The sequence below is a fragment of the Euleptes europaea genome, chromosome 5 (assembly GCF_029931775.1).
Source record: "Euleptes europaea isolate rEulEur1 chromosome 5, rEulEur1.hap1, whole genome shotgun sequence".
NCBI classification, from domain to species: domain Eukaryota; kingdom Metazoa; phylum Chordata; class Lepidosauria; order Squamata; family Sphaerodactylidae; genus Euleptes; species Euleptes europaea.
This window is the reverse complement of record NC_079316.1, coordinates 31,059,580-31,080,184: the sequence shown is the minus strand read 5'-3', so window position 1 is coordinate 31,080,184 and position 20,605 is coordinate 31,059,580. Positions and strand designations below refer to the sequence as shown.

General features: G+C 44.1%; 1 protein-coding gene across 1 annotated transcript in view; it reads right to left on the bottom strand.

Annotated features, from left to right (window-relative positions):
- HLTF (helicase like transcription factor) overlaps nt 1-20,605 on the bottom strand; it is a 179,417-nt gene that overhangs the window by 135,594 nt on the left and 23,218 nt on the right. The window contains exons 5-9 of the mRNA XM_056850392.1: nt 19,550-19,702; nt 13,768-13,855; nt 11,864-12,035; nt 5,175-5,296; nt 4,528-4,581 (exon numbers count right to left, since the gene is read on the bottom strand). Coding sequence (XP_056706370.1) covers nt 4,528-4,581; nt 5,175-5,296; nt 11,864-12,035; nt 13,768-13,855; nt 19,550-19,702 — 589 coding nt within the window. The remainder of the gene's footprint in view (nt 1-4,527; nt 4,582-5,174; nt 5,297-11,863; nt 12,036-13,767; nt 13,856-19,549; nt 19,703-20,605) is intronic.

Sequence of the window (20,605 nt, the reverse complement as noted above, 5' to 3'; positions counted from 1 at the left end):
TAAGAGGAAGAGGAGGCTAGAAATCATCAGACAACTGCCTGACAAGCAACTCTCGTTGCCAATTTACTGAGTGAATTTGCACTCGTCTTTGTTTTTCCATGGGAATTGTCTTTACCTTAAAATCCACTTTTTGTATTGTTTATAGTACACCTTAAAAGGTAAAGGTCCCTTGTGCAAGCACCGGGCCATTCCTGACCCATGGGGTGACGTCACATCCCGACGTTTCCAAGGCAGACTTCGTTTGCGGGGTGGTTTGCCAGAGCCTTCCCCAGTCATCTTCCCTTTACCCCCAGCAAGCTGGGTCCTCATTTCACCGACCTCGGAAGGATGGAAGGCTGAGTCAACCTTGAGCCGGCTACCTGAAACCAACTTCCATTGGGATCGAACTCAGGTCGTGAGCAGAGCTTGGACTGCAGTACTGTAGCTTACCACTCTGCGCCACGGGGCTCTTACACCTTACCATGTAAGTATAGTACACCTTACCATAGTAGTTTGTTTGAACTGGGATTTGCAAGTGTAAAAAGATTAGGTAGCATTGCTCTCTAATTCTGTGGTCCTAGTTTTTTTTTAAAAAAAATTACACACACACCCCATGTTAACAACGATATCTGCACAACACAGGCACAAATCAGAATCCAGGCAGCATATCAGGTTGCCATAGCAATCCCAACTGGTGTTTGACAGTGTAGTAGCAGCAACCACAATCAGGAAGTGATGGGGAGGAGAAAGGGAAGTGGAGCCAGAGCCACCAGAGAGGTGCCAGTAGGATAGGGTTGCCAGGTCCCTCTTTGCCTCTGCCGGGAGGTTTTTGGCATGGAGCCTGAAGAGGGCAGGGTTTGGGGAGGGAAGGGACTTCAATGCCATAGAGTCCAATTGCCAAGGCGGCCATTTTCTCCAGGTGAACTGATCTCTGTTGGCTGGAGATCAGTTGTAATAGCAGGAGATCACCAGTTAGGACCTGGAGGTTGGCAACCCTACAGTAGGAAGTAAAGCAGAGTTGGAGCCCAAGGAGGGAAGTGGGAATCAGCAGACAAGGAGATGCCTTTTCCCCTTTCTTCACAGGTTTTGGCAAGGCCACCTGTGCTGCATAACAACATATCAAACACAGGGGCTGAGATCAAAACAGCCACTTAGGCAGCTCAAGGGCTTTCATGCACTGAAAGAAATGTTCATTTCCCCTCACCCTACAATAGCAGACCCTCCTGCTATATCAGAAGGTACTTTGGAAACTCCCCTTAATTTCAGTGTGCCATGTGGGTGCTGCTTCAGAAATGCAAAACCAAGCTCCTGTGACTACACAAAACGGGTTGTGCACAGATCTTTGAATTCTCGACAGAATGTGGACTTTGAGATTTGTTGCTGTCGTGTACGATTCAGACCAGATAGTTCAATGCAGTAATCACAAGAGACACGTTACACTTTTATAAGAATATGACTCTTTATTTAGCCATAATTAAGCATCATAGCAAAATATACCATAAAATGTATTCCAGAAACATGGGATTAGGAAAGCTAATTAAGACTGTGATCAATTTTGGGAGAGCAATTTTTTGTCCTCCAAGGATCTCAGAGCCATATACCTGTTCTCTGCTGGTGTAGGTTGGTTGAGAGAGAATGACTGACCCAAGGTTACCCAGCAGTATTTATCGCAGGACAGGACACTGAATCTAGGTTTCTCTGTTCCTAGTTCGTGTTGCCCACTTTTGTCGATATCTCTTTGTTTTGTCTAATTAGGTATATATTTGTTTGTTTGGTTTTTGCTGTAAAGTGATAGATTCATATCACCGGCATTGTCTCAAAATAAAATGTTTATAAAAATCACACAAACTACGCTGTGAGACTGTGAAAGGGGAAGAATACCCAATTAATACATTTTAAAAGAATTACCATTTTTAAAGGAATGCTGATATATTTTTCATTAAGGCAAATATAGATTTTTGTAAAAACAGTATTTTCCCCCTTGGGTTCTCTTTCTGTATAAAACAATACACTTATATGGAATCATACCTTAGAGGGAATCCACCCAGTGGTCTATATGCAACCTGCCTACCCTTGTGGAGCTGTTTTCCAGAACGCCAAGCTGAGGCATCTATGATTAAATCAGAGTATATGCTCTAACAAACAACAGCAGTTAAAAATATTGTCGAAGGCTTTCACGGTCAGAGTTCATTGGTTCTTGTAGGTTATCCGGGCTGTGTAACCGTGGTCTTGGAATTTTCTTTCCTGATGTTTCGCCAGCAACTGTGGCAGGCATCTTCAGAGTAGTAATACTGAAGGACAGTGTCCTTCAGTGTTACTACTCTGAAGATGCCTGCCACAGTTGCTGGCGAAACGTCAGGAAAGAAAATTCCAAGACCACGGTTACACAGCCCGGATAACCTACAAGAACCAACAGCAGTTAAGATGTCCACCCATTTCTTCTAATACTCTGTCGTTTTCAGTCACGTCAGAAACTGATGTTTTTAAATGAAGCCAGTTTTTTTTTCCCCTTTGGTCTTTTATGCCGGGCTGTTTCACTTGCTGTCACCCCTCCTATGACTTAGGGCCTTTGTTCTGATTATGCATGCTGCTTCCCAGCATGTTGCCCTCATTTTCAGGGATTCGTTTTATCTTGAATTTGAAAACGCAGGCAAAACATAGGGGAACGTAGGGGAAGAGAAGGCAACCTCTGACGGTCAGAAAGAGCATGCATAATCAAAACAGAAGACCCAAAGTCGTTGGAGGGGTGACCGCGAGGGAAACAGGCCTTTGATGCTAGTACCCCAAAGCACAACCATCAGCTCGAGGGTCCGATCCAGCCCACAACACATTGCTATAAGAAGACAGATTTCTCCTACATCTCCACCAGTCTCCTTTGGTGATAATTTGACCTCGTCCGAACATGCTCCTGCTATGCTCAGTTATAGGCATCGTGACGGGATGACCCTTGGCCCTGAGTTCTTCTGCGACCTTCTGTGGAATACCGTCTTCCAAGAATATATGCCACACACCTGCTATACAAAAGAACAGTGTTCAAACGGTGAATATGCATCATCATCTGACCCAGAGAATATCTATTTATTTAAAACATCTATTTCTCCCTTTCTCCCTTGCAGAACTCAAGGCGGCTTACAATATAAATAACAATTATTTTTAAAAACACAATAAAAGCTACAATGATAAAATTAGTAAAAGTCACAATTTTAAAACTCGAATGAGGACTACCAATAACAAAAGCGAAATCAATCAAATGCAGTCCTAAATAAAAGTGTCTGAATAAAAAAAAAAAAAGCAGCCCGAAATAAAACGGACTTTAACTGCCTCCTTAAGGTCCACGATGAGGGGGCCAGGAACACCTCCCCGAGGAGGTTGTTCCATAATTGTGGGGCTGCCACAGAAAAGGCCCTCTGTTCTGAACCCACCAAACGAGAGTCTTTAATTGGTGGGACAGTCAGGAGGGCTGTCCTAAGATCTTAATTCCCAGGCAGAAAAGAATAAGTATTAGTTTTTTAGAAACAAATCATGAGCCTACTAAAAGCAAACAGAAAGTTCCATTGACATCGATGGGATGGGTGGTAGGGAAGACATAACTGGAAACCACAAAGAAGCTTCTTCAAAGTTACCTTGTGCTGCATAAAACTGCAAGGAGAAGCAGCTGTCTAGCATGCAACTAATGGGCCAGTGACAAGGCTCCTTAGTTTAGTTTTAAAAGCAGGTTTACCTTTATTGTTGTAGTCTACAAAAAAGCGAGCAGCATCCAAGGCCTGCTGTGGATTCATCCCAAACTCCAGCATGTTCAGTAGTACCTAAAGGAACGTCAAGAGGGAAGTGGAGGCAGGCCTAATTTTGTCAGAACTCAGAAGCTAAACAAGGTCGACCCTGGCAAGTATTTGGATGGGAGATCGCCAAGGAATAGCAGGGTCGTGACGCGGAGGCAGGCCATGGCAAACCCCACCTCCCAACGTCTCTTGCCTTGAAAACCCCACCAGGGGTTGCCATAAATCAGCTGTGACTTGACAGCAAAAAATAAAGGAGCAAGGAGAGCCAAACCTGTTTCATAATCCCAGCATATCAACTGGGCCAGTCTTAGCCAACCAAGGCAACCAAGGCAGCTCATGAGTCACTTCCCAATTCGAAATCTATACAAGCATGTGGCTTAGGTTTCGTATACATATTTGGATCACAGGATGTGAAAGTGTCCTACTTCTCACTAACCCTTCTTCTAAAAACCATCAGAAGCCCACCTGCACATGTCCTTGCGGCTGCATGAATCCACCCATCACTCCAAAGGAGCACAGCAGTTCCCCTGAGTCTGCAGCTGTTGCCAGAGCAGGTATAATTGTGTGATATGGCCGCTTGTTCGGTGCCAGGCAGTTTGGGTGTCCAGGATGTAGTGAAAAACCGAAGCCCCTGTTCTGATAACAAATAAGCAAACACACACACACACAAAAAAACAGAGACTCTCAAAAGGCAACCCGAAGGGGGCTGCATGAAAAGAAAAACATCTTATTGAGCCGGAAGCCCTCCTCCTGCCAGTTCTTCAAGGCACGGTGCCACCCAGGTCTATACCCATACCTGGCAGTGACTGGAGCAGCGGGCAGACTAAAACAAGGGATACAGCCAGGCCCAAACAGCTAGGAAAGGGTACCTTGCCTGCCATTCTGTAGCCAACTCCTACTCTCTCCCAATACAGATACCCCTCTGCACCTGACTGTGGCCTTTTATGCAGGGATGTTTCCCTGCAGTCACCCCCGCCGACTGCTTCGCGGCTTCCTTTCGATTAAGCATGCCTTTTCCGCCTATCAGAGGTCGCCTCTCCCTGCGAATTTTTGCCTGCATTTTCCAGATTCTGGTTAAAACAGCATCTCGAAAATGTGGGCAAAACGTGGTGGAAAAGGCGCAGCATAATCAAAAGGAAGCCCCAAAGCGGTCTGCAGGAGTGACCACGGGGAAACGTCCCTGCATAAAAGACCTGTGCATGCAGGCAGTATCTGTTCCCATACTCTCATACTTAAAACATACTTGGTTTTGCAATATGATCTAGGTTAAAGTGAATAGTACATCTAAAACAATCATGTTTAAGAATGCTGAATTAGTACAGTATATGTGCTAACCCCTCCACCACATGTACAAAGGTCAAAAATATTTTCTTACTTGCAATGTAAACCCGCAGCCACTAGGTACTAGCCCTGTACCAAATCCCATGTAATTGCTGTTAACGAAAGAGCAGGCATTGCCTTGACCATCCACCACAGTGAAATAAACCGTGTCGCTTCCGACTGAGAAAGGATTTCCATGATTAAGGTTGTAAGTTGCTCTGGACAGGCACGAAACAAAACCACAAAGACTTAAATCAAAATTTCCAGTTTCACAATCCAAGCAAACCTTGCTCATACTACAGTAGTCTTCTCAAAAGCACATAGAACTATTCATGATTGTGCTATGTTTGGAGGGCAGCAATCTGGCTCACAGAAGCATAGTAAAGACCAGCCAGATTATTCCGGAAGCCCATGAGCGGGGGCATGCCGTCAACAGCCTTAACTATTTGCTTTTTCCCCAGTGACTGGTAGTCAGAGGCACTTTGGCTGCGAATAGTTTTTTTGGCCCAGAGGCTTATTGCCTCTGAACTCTGAAGTTCCATCTATCATGGCTGATACCTATTGACAGATCTATTCTCCAGGGGCTGTAACTCCATGACGGTGTGTTTGCACTACAAGCAGAAAGTCCCAGGCTCGTTCCTGGGCATCTCCAGTTAAAAGATTTCAGAGACACTTGGAAAGACCATTTTTCTACCTGAGCTCCTGAAGAATTTAATCATGTGCTGTTTGAAGAAATATTTTTTCTTTCCTAAATCTAATATCAGTCAACCGTGTTTGATCACACTGAACTGCTGCAAGTGGGAAACCTGCAAGGATTTGGGGTGGGGGGGTCTCACTTTTCCCTGTCACCCTTCCCTCACTAATTCATCTTTCCCTTTCCTGCAAGCCCCCCACAGTCTCTCCTCCTTTCCTGCTTCCTTCTCTTCTTCCTACTCACCAGATAACCTACTTTTACCTGCCCTACTGCCTCGTTCCCTCCCCCTGGCAGCCTCTCCCTAGGAAAATCCTGGCCCAGTTGAACATGGTGTCCACCTCCACCACTGGTCTGGGCCCAGCTGTGAGCTGGAGCTGCCACTGAGTCCTTCCTGCTGCAATCTCTGGTATGCTATGAAAAGGTGCTCCTGTGGTTTGGTGACTCTTCAATAGGGTGTGGGATTTGGAAACTGGCAAAGAAAGAAAAAAACACCAACCCAACCCATGCATGAGCAGAAATGCCAACACAATGGGTTCTCCTGATCCAAGCCATTAATTTTATCATTCAACTCATGATTTTGAGTATGTGCCAGTGCAACTGTTTTTTATGGTTGCTGAGGCCAAAGGTGAATGCATTTTATCCTGGCCTCCAGTAAAAAGGTATCCATCTGGGTAAACTAAATGGAGTTATACACACTACCGCTGCATTTTTTTCCCCTGTATTAGCAAAACAAGGCAATAGTTTCTCCCAAAAGCAATCTTGGGGCAAGTTCCTGCAGCATTTATTGCTTTTCATATGTTCAGCCAGAACATTTTCCAAAAAAAAAAGGCAGAGATAATATCCTGAAAGATAAAGCGGAATGACAGAGGAAAAGATCCAACGCCTGCAATCCTTTTATGAGGAGGTAACGATCAAGTCAAACAAGGGGCTTTCATTGTATATCTTGTGAAATGAAACCCAAACAGAACACTGTCAAACAATTTAGGAAAATAATGTTTATGTCAAGTAAACAACAGTAGGTTTACACACATTGGTTGTTACCCTAATGAGATAGTCTCCCCTTTTGGGTTGGGGAATTAGCTGGGGAGACTGTATTTTGCAAGAAGCAGGGGTAACCAGGATCTTTTCCCTATGTATAGAAAGGTCCCAATGGAAAACTCTGAATAAAGAGATTTGTTTTAACAATTCATTTATTTGTATTGTAAAAATAACTTTTTAAAAACACACACACAGCAGAACACACATAAGAACCCGATACTCAAGAACTAGGAAATAAAAGGTAGGAGGGCGTGGACATAAGGGAGATTTTTTCACGGACGTTTGCCACGTTTTCATGTCTGTTTTACCGCGCTGCTAATTTTTTGATTTTTCATGACTGCTTCAGATTTGAGCCAAAAAAATCACTTCATCCCCGAGTCATCTCAAACCTGTTTTGGTGTGATCTTTGATTTTGCCACGTGTTTTTTGGTGCAGAGCTCCATGAAAAATTTTCCTGGGTTCAGATCAATTGTCCCCCTCCCATGCCGGCTAATATCTCCTCCCCTGTGAATGGTGATTGGCCGGGGGAGTTTTGCTCTCGGACAAGAATACCGCCCCTTTTGCTGCCTGCCTGCCTGTGTGGAGTCATGGCAATTCTCTCCCTCCCTTGGTCCCGGAGGCAGGTTGGAGGGCAGGCAGCATGCCTTCCCCGCCCCTCGCCTGGGATGGGCCTTGGAGCCAGGCCCACACCTCCAAGCCCAGGGAGACGCTGGATGGACGGCTCCAGGGGAAAGCTGGCGGGGCCACACCATGTGCGCCTTGTGCACCAGGGGTGGAGGCAGCTCGGTCTAGGGCAGCTGGACCCATGGGGGGGTTGTTCAAGGGAAGGGGCTGTTGGCCCCCCTACCCTAGCAGGGAGGGGAGGGGGATTTTTGAGAATTCGGATGGGGAGAATGTGCATCCTGAGAGCGGCAAATCCAAGGCAAAACTCCCTCCCATCACCCTTCTGAAGAGGGGCGGCCAGTCTGCTCTGGGTCTCCCTCCTCTCTCTCTCGATGCACTGGGGCCGGATCGGGGCCGGCACTCAAGCCAGGGGCCTTCTTTCCCCCCACCCCCATGCACACGGGCTGGATTGGGACTGGCGCGCCAGCCAGGAGCCCTCTCTCCTCTCTCTCACGATGCCCTGGGGCCGGATCAGGGCTAGCGCGCAAGCTAGGGGCCTTCTTTCCTTCCCCACCATGCATCCTGTGCATCCCCAACCTGGTCTACTCCGAAGTAAGCCTGATGTCTTTCAATACACCTTACTCGTAGGGAAGTGCCATTAGGCTTGCAGCTACAGTCACTCCACTTGAATTGGCACAGGTTGGAGCTGCTCCGTTCCCACTTTCAGCTAAACACTTCTCTGGGGCACATGGATTGTATTCCTGCCCACCCCCCAAAATCCTGCCTGTCATTAAAGGGCAATGGGTTCCACACTTATAGAAAATAGAGGGAAGCTTTGAGGAAAGCGCTGCCTTGCCCCCCCCCCCATTGGAATCTGACTGTTCCAAAAGCAGAACAGAGCGATGGTGGAAGAAAAATGTAGGAGACCAGAGGGACTGGTGCTTGTTTTTTGCGCTGGGGCCGTGACCACAGAGGTGAACCGCACGAGGTAATCGGCTGGGCGCAGTTGGGGGCGGGCATAAACAGTGAGCTTGTTGGAAGGGGAGGCCTCCAGCAAAGGGGACAGACCAAACCGTTGTCGAATACAGCGTGCTTTGTTCCCATGAAAAACCAAAACTACATCAGGACTGACAGGGATAATTCGCGGCCATGAAAAAAAAATTTAGATCGTTTTTTTTTTTGCTCCACGGCAAGACAGCATCAAAATCATCCGTGAAAAGTTGGCCAAGGATTAGAGGCTCTCAGGGGAAAGTATATTTACCTTTCAGAGGGGCGAAGTCCAGAATGGCAACTGCAAGGAGGGAAAGAGCAGGGGACCCACGAGCAAGCAAGTGGGGGTGCGCGTGAGGTTCAACACATACCTTGTCAATGTGAAAGGGGCAATATTTATACCCCAAAGAGGAGTTGGAGGTATGGTTCACTACACCTGGCAATGTCTGGTAATAGCCTGTCATTGCCAGTGGACAAAAAGTGTGATTGCTTCCTGATTGGATTAATACTTTGGTAACAAAGGAATGGCGTTTGAATGAATGGCTGGGTACCGGAGCCCAAGTACTCTTACACGTTACTTATAGAAAAGTAGATGAAGGGAGATGGCTCAGGAGATCTTTCCCAGGAAGAGTCGAGGTGACTCAGATGGGTTTGGCTGTCCCTAATTTGCAACAATGAAGAGGTTAGCGGGGACATGTGGTTCTGATAAGGGAGTTTTCTGGGCTTATCAACTGCAGGGAAAAATGACTTTAACAAACGTTGATTAACCCAGGATCCTTCCATTGTCCTTTGGAGCGCACCTGGCATTAGGCTGGGGGGGTGGGGGAAGCAATTAGACATGCTTGGCCTTGCCCGGTCAACTTCCAGAGGTATCCTGAAATGGATGCCAGCCAACTTCCATTTTGTTCCTGGCAGCACAGCAGAGCCCTGCTATAGTGCCTTCGCTCTGGTCCTGCTCACCTCACCAAGGTGTGGCAGGGAGCCTAGGGATGGCTGGTGCCCCTAACATGATACTTTAAAACGGTGCACACAGACAAACAGGCATAATCTACCATAGGCACTATTTCTTTCTGTACAGCTTCAAGTCTTGTTAGCTTCAAGCATATGACCGAGGGGGGAAAGTTTCAGTATCTTTTAAGCATAACAGCCAACTAGTTAGGGCAACTGACTTTATTTATTAAATTCCTTTACTGTGTTTTGCGTGTGAAGGACTCATCCAGTTTTATGAACAAAAAATGCTACACTGGAACAGAGTTTTGTGAGCTGAATACTCGATTATGAATGTATGGAACTTACTTAGTCATACCATTGGTTCACTTATCTCAGCACTGTCTACTGTGTACTAACTCTGGAAGGACACAGGCATGGCAGAGGGTCTTTCTCAACCTGCCTGCTCATGATTATTTAAAGGGATAAAACCTGGGATAGTCTGCATGCCCAGCACGTGCTCCCGCTGGCTTAGGCTCAAAGATCTTTCCAAAAAGGCCACACTGTCTTTTTCAATTAGCAACTTTCAACAAATTGACTGGAATTAAATTTACATCACTGATGAGAGAGAGAGAGAGAGAGAGAGAGAGAGAGAGAGTATTTTCCACATTTCTGAGACACCCTTCCTCTGAGGACTGGCTCAGTTTGCACAAGGAGCATATCAACATCACATGGTTCAAATGTCCCAGAATGTTCAAGTGGAGGCATGAATTTTAAACACCAGCTGAGAATCACTTTTCCTTGCCAGTCTGCAAGCACTCCCTAGTCCACAGGTGGGGAAAGTCAGGCCCGAGGGCCGTTTAAAGCCAGCGAAATCATTTGGTCTGGCCCTTTGTGGGCCCTGGCAGATCTCTGGCTCAGAAGGATTTAAGACTGGTGATCTACCCCCTCCTGTGGACAGGAATAGTCTCAAGGCAGATGTGAGTTTGTTTTGCCGAGAAAAGGAACCTTTTTCCCCCTTGCAGAAGAGTCGTTAGCTATGGAGCTGCTAGGACCGCCCAAGAAACTGTGTTAACCTTTTCCCACCCGGGCCATGGAGAAACGTATTCCCTCTGTACTACAAGAGGGCTGGGGGCAGATGTGGCGACAATGGAGGGGTTAAAGAGGGCAGGGCCAGAATGCGCGCGCGGGGGGGGGGGAGTTCTTAGCCAGTGTGTCCTCGTTTCATCCCTGCAGGAAGAGGTAGCAGGAGCTGGCTGTAGAATCTGGCCCCGATCATGCGGAGCAGGAGCAAGTCTGGCGGGCGGCTGGACAGCTACGCCCGGCTGGTGCAACAGACCACCCTGTGCCACCAGGTGGGTGAGTGCACCATTGGTTGGATGACTGCCTGCTTGCCCATGCCCGGGGGGGGGTCATCTGGGGCAGCTGCCTGCTTGGGTTTTGGTCGGCTAATTTTCAAGTTGATAATTTTGTATGGCCTGCGAATGATGTTATAAATATCCAAATGGCCCTTGGTGGAAAAAAGGTTCCCCACCCCTGCCCTAGTCATTGGCTGAGTACCCGCAGTATCACTGGAGCTGCTGCTGAATTGACTAGGCTGCCTTACAGATTGCTCTGACAGCAAAAACTGGAAGGAGCTAAGTGGGTCCCAGCAGTGGTACCAGGGTAGCCAAGAAGCAGCATCCTTTCCACTCAAATTCCTCCCCCTCCTTCCTCTTTGCCTACCCCTGAAACTTTCCACAAGATTTTCTATACTTGTTTTATTTTAGGACATAAATCATTCTAAATCTCAAAAAGAAAACAGGTGAACACTATTCTTTAAATTTATCAAATAGCAGCCTCTGTGTTACATGCAAAAGATTGTGTGATATTGCCTGGAGGTCAAGAAAAGAAGCATTCTACAGGGCATGCCTACGTCCTTCTCAGGTTGGCCAAGTCTGCAGAAAACAGCAGTGGCTGAACATGGACTGACACAAACAGGACACAGGGTCTTATTCCAAGACACTGAAAGACTGGACAATTCTACCAACTATTTTGTCAGATTGCACAGAGAAGCCATTGAAATTCATAAACATCAGCACAACTTTAACAGAAAAGAGGAGAGTTTAAGAATGAATAAGGCTTGGCTTCCTGCCCTGAAAAACCTCCAGACAAAGACAACATTCAACAATAGCCATACAGATTAGCTTTGGATTACACACATTAACAGATCACTTCAGGATACAATGGTTCCATATTAACATACCATACCCTCATTAGCACATTATCTTGATACTTACAGGACAATACTTTTGCAGGACAATACTCAGCTCAAACCCAACCCCTTTCTGACTATATATTACTCTTCCTACACCCTTGACACTGAGAGACACTGTCCTTCAGTGTTACTACTCTGAAGATGCCTGCCACAGTTGCTGGCGAAACGTCAGGAAAGAAAATTCCAAGACCACGGTTACACAGCCCGGATAACCTACAAGAACCAATGAACTCTGACCGTGAAAGCCTTCGACAATATCAAGTAAAGATACCTCACCTCTGCAAATCAATAAGCTGGGAACGGTTTCTGGCATATGATTTTGAAAGAAGCTCCGTTGTTGGAACGGAAACTTTTTCTGGATCCGCACAGAACCCGAAAGCATCGGAAAAACTGATTTTCAAAGCTTCAATTAGAATGTGCAAATAATTAGCAGTATTATGGCCCATTTCTAGAAACAGAAAAAGAAGAATCACCTCAGATTCAAGAGACAAGATGTATTACTCCTGAACATATTTAATCCACAGAAATACAACTTGACAATATCGCTGCTCAAATCACATAAACTTTATAATGAGGATTTCTTCTAACACGCAAATCTGCTCCCTCTACTGGAATGAAGTATGTTAGCCTGTTTCTATATAGTGTAACATGGTCGTTTGCAACTGAAGCAACTTCCTGATCAAATCCTATTAGGATAGCGCTAGCCCTGAATCCTGTAAATGCAAAGTAATTAACATATAAAGGAGGGGGGCTTGCTCAGAGAGCTCAGATGAGGTGAAAACCTTGCTTGAAAGCTGAAAGATGTGAGTCTGGGTCTCACAAATGGGAATCAACATCCTTCAAACAACAAGGAAATTAAAAATAAGAAAAGGTTATTGAAATGGCAGGTCATTGCTAGAAATGCAGGTCATTGCAAGCTTGCATTATTTATTTCTTTGTTTAATCTTTATTTCATTTAATTTTTTTAAAAAAATTGAAGGTTCCAAAATTGTATAAGGAAAGGATAAAAGAAACAGTTCAAGATAATTTAAATGCAATGACCAATTATTGTTTGCCTAACATGTAGTTTGCAAGCCACAGTTTGCTGTTACCTCTGAGCCATGCCTGTGTCTTGTATTCAGTGATGCACTAACACTTTCCAGTAGCTGCCCACAACAGCGATTACAATACAAACACCTTGATAAGCTTACTGATTGCATCTCTACCGGCTGATCTAGGCTTTTCCCAAGTACATCTTGCAGCATTACCAAACCTCTGATTCAAACACAAATCAACATAAAACAATAAGGATGATCATGGCCTACAAAAGAGATCATCCATACCCCTGAAAAGATAATTCCTCTATGGGACGCCTATGAAGACTTGGGCCTTTTATGCATGTGTTGTTTCTGTGATGATCACACACACACACACACACACACACACCTAACTACTTCAGGGCTTCGTTTTCATTAAGTGCATCTTTCCCGTCCTTTAGAAGTCACTTTGCTCTCCCCCGCGTTTTCTCTGCGTTTTCTGGATGCTGCCAGAAACAGCATCCAGAAAACACAGGAAAAATGCAGAGAGAGAGCGAAGTGACTTCTAAAGGTTAGAAAAAAACTGTGCAGAGTGAAAACAAATCCCCGAAGTATTTGGGTGTGGGGGCATGATTGCAACAGAAACAAACCAAGCATAAAAGGCCTTTACATACTGTCAAGGACCACTGAATTGGGGTGGAACACTTTATTGTTTTAGTGCGAATTAGTCATTTAAAATATTGAACTGACAGCAAGCCATGCATTTCCAAACTGTAAAAAGCTTTTTAAAAATTAATTTGGTAAACATTTGATAAATCTTTATATCAACCTTTCACAAGATAAGAACGAACAGTTATCACTTTCATGTTAGAGTAGTTTGGTAATTTGCTCTGTACAATGCTGTTGTAAAAAAACACAAGCAGCTCCCACTTCCGGCTCTTCTACATTACCCCTCCAAGATGTATTATGCTGTTTAAGAAATTGTCAGCTAACCAGCGATGTTTTTGAACCAGTGCAATGACTTCTATAAACTTTTTATTTAAATCAGATTTGGCGACAGGCTATTCCTTCCCTAAAAGTGATACATTTGGGACCTTACTTCCCTGTCCGGGTCTCTTTTTTATAAGAAGCAGCAGACACTCGTGATGCCCAAGTAAATCATACCTTTCACATTGAAATTTTCTAAAATATTCAGGGCTAACAATGCTGTGATTCCTTGTCCATTGGGAGGGATTTCCCAAACATTCACACTCTGCAAAAGAAAACGCTGGCATTTTATATTGAACATCCCCAATGATACTATGAAGAAGAAGAGAATTTCCCCCAGCACATTAGCAATTCTCTAGATGAGTGGCAGACTCTAATCTGAAGAACCGGGTTTGTTTCCCCACTCCTCCACACAAAGCCTGCTGGGTGACCTTGGGCCAGTCATAGTTCTCTCAGAATTCTCTCAGCCCCACCTACGTCACAAGGTACCTGTTGTGGGGAGAGGAAGGGAATGTGATTGTAAGCCGCTTTGAAACTCCTTAAAGTAGAGAAAAGTGGGGTATAAAAACCTACTCTTCCAGCTCAATCCTAATGTGTGGGGGGGAAAGAGGTTTGGAGCCAGTGTGACCCCAGCGCTGGTGCTAGTGCCCTTTGCGCTGGCTAAAGTGGCACCAATGCCAGCACTGGGGCACTTACTCTGGCTTTGGGGAGCCATGCAGCAGTGCGAGCCTTGGGCACCAGCGCAGCCTCGCCAGCAGCATTTTTGCTGGTGCAGAGGCTCGCGCCAGTGTCAAAGGGGTTGTTCCCAGGGGCGGAGCTGACAGTCAGCTCCCAAGGCCATTTCGGCCTGGGAACACCCCTTTTTGCAGGCGCCAAGTTAAACCTGCAAAAAGGCAGGCGTAGCCCCACGGAACTCTATGGAGAGCGGCCTATGCTGTCCCCAGGCCTGGGGTAAGTACCCGCCCTGTTAGGATTGTGCTCTTCTTCTTGTATCACTAGATCAAAACCAACTTAGTTAATTAAGTTACTTTTTAACATGCATGTAACAATGCTTAAATATAGATTGGTTCAGTGTAGTATGTATTATAATTACTACAACTGAATGCAATTATTTTCTGTGCCTGAAGACTCTCATACAAATGCCAACTTTATTTAGATCTGGCTGCTAAATCTAAAAAACTTAAATCCAAAACTCTCTCTACACAAAGCAGGAAATTCCATTATTTGGCAGTGGATAACAATGCATCTACTAGAAAGATACATTTCAGAAATATGTTACTAGAATGCAAGTAACAACAACTTATTTCTCTTTAGTAGGACTAAGGTCAATGTACAGATAGCAATTTCTAAATAACTCGTGTATGCTTTTTAAACCCATTGCTTACAGCCAGGTGCATGTGTGCTCCCAGTGTGACTAATGTGTTTATTACTAGGCCTGGGTTTAGAAAGAGACTATTCTTGGCAGTATTGAAAAGTATGACAGCAATCTGGCACACCTTGGCTAATAATTGGGTGTTGCTTAAGTGAGAACTCCAGCATCACAATTCCCAAGACCGCACTGGGTGACCAATGCACTTGTCATTCTCAGAATTGCTCTGGGCTTATTTGGCACCAATGAGCAAGGATAAACTAGCCAGATTCAAACAGGTAACCAAATTTGGGAAAGATGCCTTAACTTTGCTACAATGTGAAGAACTTTGGACACTTGAAATTGACAACAAGCCTTCCATTACATGGGAAACCTTACTCTCATACAATAAGACTTTTTACGTGATGGAAATAAGTTGGTAAATTCAACCCATTATTTCCGAATTCCTTTTTTAAATTTTACTTCCAGGCAGAATTATATGAAGAAGAGTTGGTTTTCACATGCCGACTTTCTCTACCACTTAAGGGAGACTCAAACCGGCTTACAATCACCTTCCCTTCCCCACAACAGACACCCTGTGAGGTGGGTGGGGCTGAGAGAGCTCTAACAGAGCTGCAACTTGGCCAAGGGCTTCTAAGGGCTTCTAAACCTAATGGGAGAAGATTTTCCTTCTATTTGACAGCACACCCCTTTGTCACATACTTTGAATGCTGCTTTTAAAAACCCCTAGAAACTTTGAAGAACCTAAGGGGAACTTTTCAGGCACTTCATGGAGGGGAGAATATAAACAAAAGCTCTCCTAGATATACATAGGCAGTCAAGGTTCTCTGGCCTACGCATTGGTGACTGGGCCAATATTAACTCTGTGAACTTGGCTGTTCTCAAAGGAGAAGATGGATTAATTGAGTTAGGAACCACCTGGCTTGCTAGCAAGATTAAGAATGCGTTCAAATGTCATGGCAAACTACAGTATATAGAAAGCAGTTTGATTAAAGTCTGTTTACTGCAGCACCCAAAAGCTGGTAACCCCACTAACTCTTGTTAATTGAAAACTGCACACCACAGAATCATAGAATCATAGAGTTAGAAGGGACCACCAGGATCATCTAGTCCAACCCCCTGCACAATGCAGGAAATTCACAACTATCTCTCCCCATACTCCCAGTGACCCCCTACTCCATGCCCAGAAGATGACCAAGATGTCCTCCCTCTCATCATCTGCCTAAGGTCATAGAATCAGCATTGCTGACAGATGGCCATCTAGCCTCTGCTTAAAACCCCCCAGGGAAGGAGCACTTACCACCTCCCGAGGAAGCCTGTTCCACTGAGGAACTGCTCCAACTGTTAGAAAATTTTTCCTAATGTCTAGACTGCAACTCTTTTGATTTAATTTCCACCTGTTGGTTCTGGTCCGACCTTCTGGGGCAACAGAAAACAACTCGGCACCATCCTCTGTATGACAGCCCTTCAAGTACTTGAAGATGGTTATTACCAGGATTCTTCATCAGACCAACTTGTGAATCGTAGTTTGTAGTAATTTGGGTAACATCCAAATGCAGGAATCCCAACTGAATTTTGACTTGTTTGGTGACATTGCTCCCAGGACACAGAGCCACAGCAGCACCCCAATATTGTCTAAATACAAACTTCCCTTGGAGTCCTGGGTGATATCCCACATAATGGGAGATATTCACCCTGATATCACTAGTTCTGTTGCAAGATTTTTGGCGGAGGTGATGTCGCTCAAACGTCAAAACAAAACAAGCATGTAAGCTGCGAGTTGAATGTTGAAATAAATTTTGTGATTTCAATGAGGCTGGTTCAGGGGGAATATATTGTTATGATATTGGTGATGCTATGTTTAGTAATTGTTTTCTACTGTGTTTTAACCTTAAGTATACGTTGGGTGTTGTAAATTGATTATTTGGTGTTGTATTATGTATTATTGTTATGGTTAAGCTCAAGACCTTTGGTCAAAGGAGCTAGTAAATAAATGGAATGGAAAAGAGCAGCAGCAGCAGAGCAGCAAAAAAGTTCTTGATGCAGTCGGCTCTTACTGGTGGCAGATTTCTAAGCAGACGCTGGTTAGTTTTGAACATCTTTGTTTGTTTATTTATTGTCCATCCTCTCACTAGCCTTGGTTAACCATGATGCCTGCATAAAGTCTAGCTCACTTTAGCCCTCAAGGCAGCAAAAAATCTGGGTAGAAAAATAGCAAATCAAGACATATGAAGTGTAAATTGTAAAAGATCTTTCCACACCCAAATAATATTCAAGTCATTTAAAAAATATATGCTGCCCAATAAGAAACAATCCAAATGTCATTCTTCAATTTGCAGGTCTGCCGGCTTCACAAAACTAGTCTTTACTAGTAAAGATCATGATTTTCGATATTCTCGTTTCAAAACTGCAAATTCCTAAACCTAGCAGATTATTTGCACTAGAGAAACATGTTTATGTACTTTGCAGTCGACAGGCATGGAGAACATCCATGGGTGGTGCTGGAAATGGCTGCCCCAGCCTGTTCAAGTGTGTGAGTTCCTACAACCTAATGGGGAAATACCTCAACAATTACAATATCTTAAAGCTCAAGTATCTGTAACTATAAAATGAAGCTCACATTTTAAAAACACAAGTCTGACCTTCCCCCAAATCAAGCAGCAGAAAGAAAAGTTTCAGGAAGAAAGCAGTTGGCCCAATCTCTCTATTCCTGTCTAGTGCAAATAGTTCTGCCAGGAGTCTTTTGCTGTGAAGAAAGGACCATCAGGGATTCGTTACATGGTTGGAGTATAATCTCCTGCGTGCTCCTCTGAATCTCACAGGGAGGAGTAAAAATCTGAAGCTGGAGGGTGAGAGATTCAAAACTGATAAAAGGAAGTATTTCTTCACACAACACATAGTTAAATTGTGGAACTCCCTGCCCCAGGATGTGGTGATGGCTGCCAACTTGGAAGGCTTTAAGAGGGGAGTGAACATGTTCATGCAAGAGAGGGCTATTCATGGCTGCTAGTTACAATGGATACTAGTCATGATGCATACCTATTCTCTCCATGATCAGAGGAGCATGCTGAATATATTAGGTGCTGTGGAACACAGGCAGGATGCTGTTTCAATTGTCTTGTTTGTGGGCTTCCTAGAGGCACCTGGTTTCTTATGTTCTTAAAAATCTCCAGTTTTCAGGGGTATCTTTTTAGTTATCAGAATGCTTTCGCCTACATGTCCCCCAAATTTCAAAACTGCATCTCATCAAAAAAGCCACAGTGATTTCAATGTTTCCATGAGTCAGTAAGATTTACGCATATTTGTATAATGTACTGGCTGAACTGTGGGAAAAGAAGAAAATTTCAAACGATTGATTTGCCAGGCTGTAAAGGTAAAGGTCCCCTGTGCAAGCACCAGGTCATTCCTGACCCATGGGGAGACGTCACATCCCGACGTTTTCTAGGCAGACTATGTTTTACGGGGTGGTTTGCCAGTGCCTTCCCCAGTCATCTTCCCTTTACCCCCAGCAAGCTGGGTACTCATTTGACCGACCTCGGAAGGATGGAAGGCTAAGTCAACCTTGAGCCGGCTACCTGAAACCGACTTCCGGCGGGATCGAACTCAGGTCGTGAGCAGAGCTTTTGACTGCAGTACAGCTTAACACTCTGTGCCACGGGGCTCCTTTGCCAGGCTGTACTGATATTAAATTATGTTAGCCTGACTGACTGCAAAACATTTTGCATATAAATTATGAACCCCAAGTTTTTCTTAAAGACAGCTCTCATTCCTTCAAAAGCTAACTAGCTCGTAGTTAAACCCGAGCCTTGTTTGTTCTGCCTGTGTGTGTCGTACACAGTGAGCAGGCTTGGGAAGAAGGTATGGTATGGCAGGCAATGTTATTGCTGTACAAAAGACAGAAGATTAGAGAAAAATAAAACAGACGCCATGAAACAATGTGAGGAGGGAATCCCAAGGATAACCTGGCAGGCAAACCCCATTTTCGTTCCAATCTTGGCTATGTGACTGGAAAGTCTTGCTTTGAAGTTTCAGGAGAAAATGTTGAATAACAGAACACCCTCGTTTGTGGAAAATTATGTGGGTGGGGAAAAGACGGCACAAAAGTTGGGCAAGGGATCAGAATATTCTATTAATTCTTCATTTCCGCGCCCCCCCCCTTGAATCCCAGTTCAACAGTGTGCCTGGAAATTTGCCAGTTTTGCACATATGGATTAAATGTACACTTGAGTATCTCACAAAGGGCTTCAAGTTTGTAATGCCAACAGACAACTGCTTCAAGCGAGGGAGCAAACATGGCTCTGTGGTGATAAATGGCAGGTTTTAACCTCTTGACTTTCTGCAAACTGAGTTGGGATAACTTTAGAATTTGGGGTGCTATTAACCGCAATAGGCTTTTGTGCTACATTTGTTTTTCAGTAGTAGAAACAATACATTTTAAATATTTATGTTAATCTGAAGTCACCAAATTAACCAAAAGTACTTTATTTCAACTTTTACTTCATTGGATATAGTAAACATTTAAGGTGGAGAATTGTTAAATAGATTGTTACCTAATCTAACAGTTGGACATAATTGATACCCTTGGCATACCTTGTAATTTGTGACAATAGGTTTGACTTCTTCGGTGACATGGTTTTTCAGATCCTCTGAATTCATTACTCCACTATTATTCTGCAGAATCTCAATGATAGCTTTGGCCACACGACCTTCATAGAAACCTTGTTTGCCAGATTTAGCCAGCTCCTGGAAACAGGAAAATAACAGACAGGCAAAGGAAAGCTTAAATATATATATTGTTATGAAATCTTTCCACATTTCTCATTTCAGTACTTCGGAGCTAACCCAGACAGTAGGAATATTCCACAGAGATCTATGTCTACTACCAACTCTCTAGTCAAGTGGCATCTACAGTGGGGATCATCTCAGCGATTATTGGGGTTTGCAGTTGTCCACTATTCTGAATGAGTACATTGAAGAACTGAAGACATTGCTGAATGGAAGCACTTTTTGTCTTGTATCCATTGGTACAACAGAGTCCACTCATGTCAGTCAAAATGGTTTCATCAAGCAGTGAGTCCTTTTTAAAACAACCAAGTAGAAAGCCTTGATTTAGATCATAAAATTAAAAAGGGTGAATGCTAATTTATTTACATGAGTGTTGATTTACAATTAAACATATGGCTTTTAGACTTCTCTGGAAACTGGAGCACTTTACTGTACACTTAAATACTAGCCCAATCCAGAAAATTTGATAGATTTGACTTTAGTCCTCTTCTTCTTCCTTTCATCTACCTATTAAATTTATTTTTAAAAGCATACCCCAAACTCCTGAGCCAATACAGACTCTGTCTCAAAGCAGCTTACAAAATTCAACACACCATATGTAATTTTAAAAATGCTATATGCAACTTATGTCATTTTTTTGTGTTTTTTTAAACACGTTTATTTTGGATTGATTATCAAAATAATTACAAATAAATCAATACTACCACTTTCAAATCATCATCATCATCATCATCACACACACACACACACACACACCGAAAGGACAAATTCAACAAAACTCCTATGAAAATAAATATGTCTTTACCTGGCACCCAAAGTTAAACAAGCACCAGGAGGACATTCCATCATCAAGGTGCCACA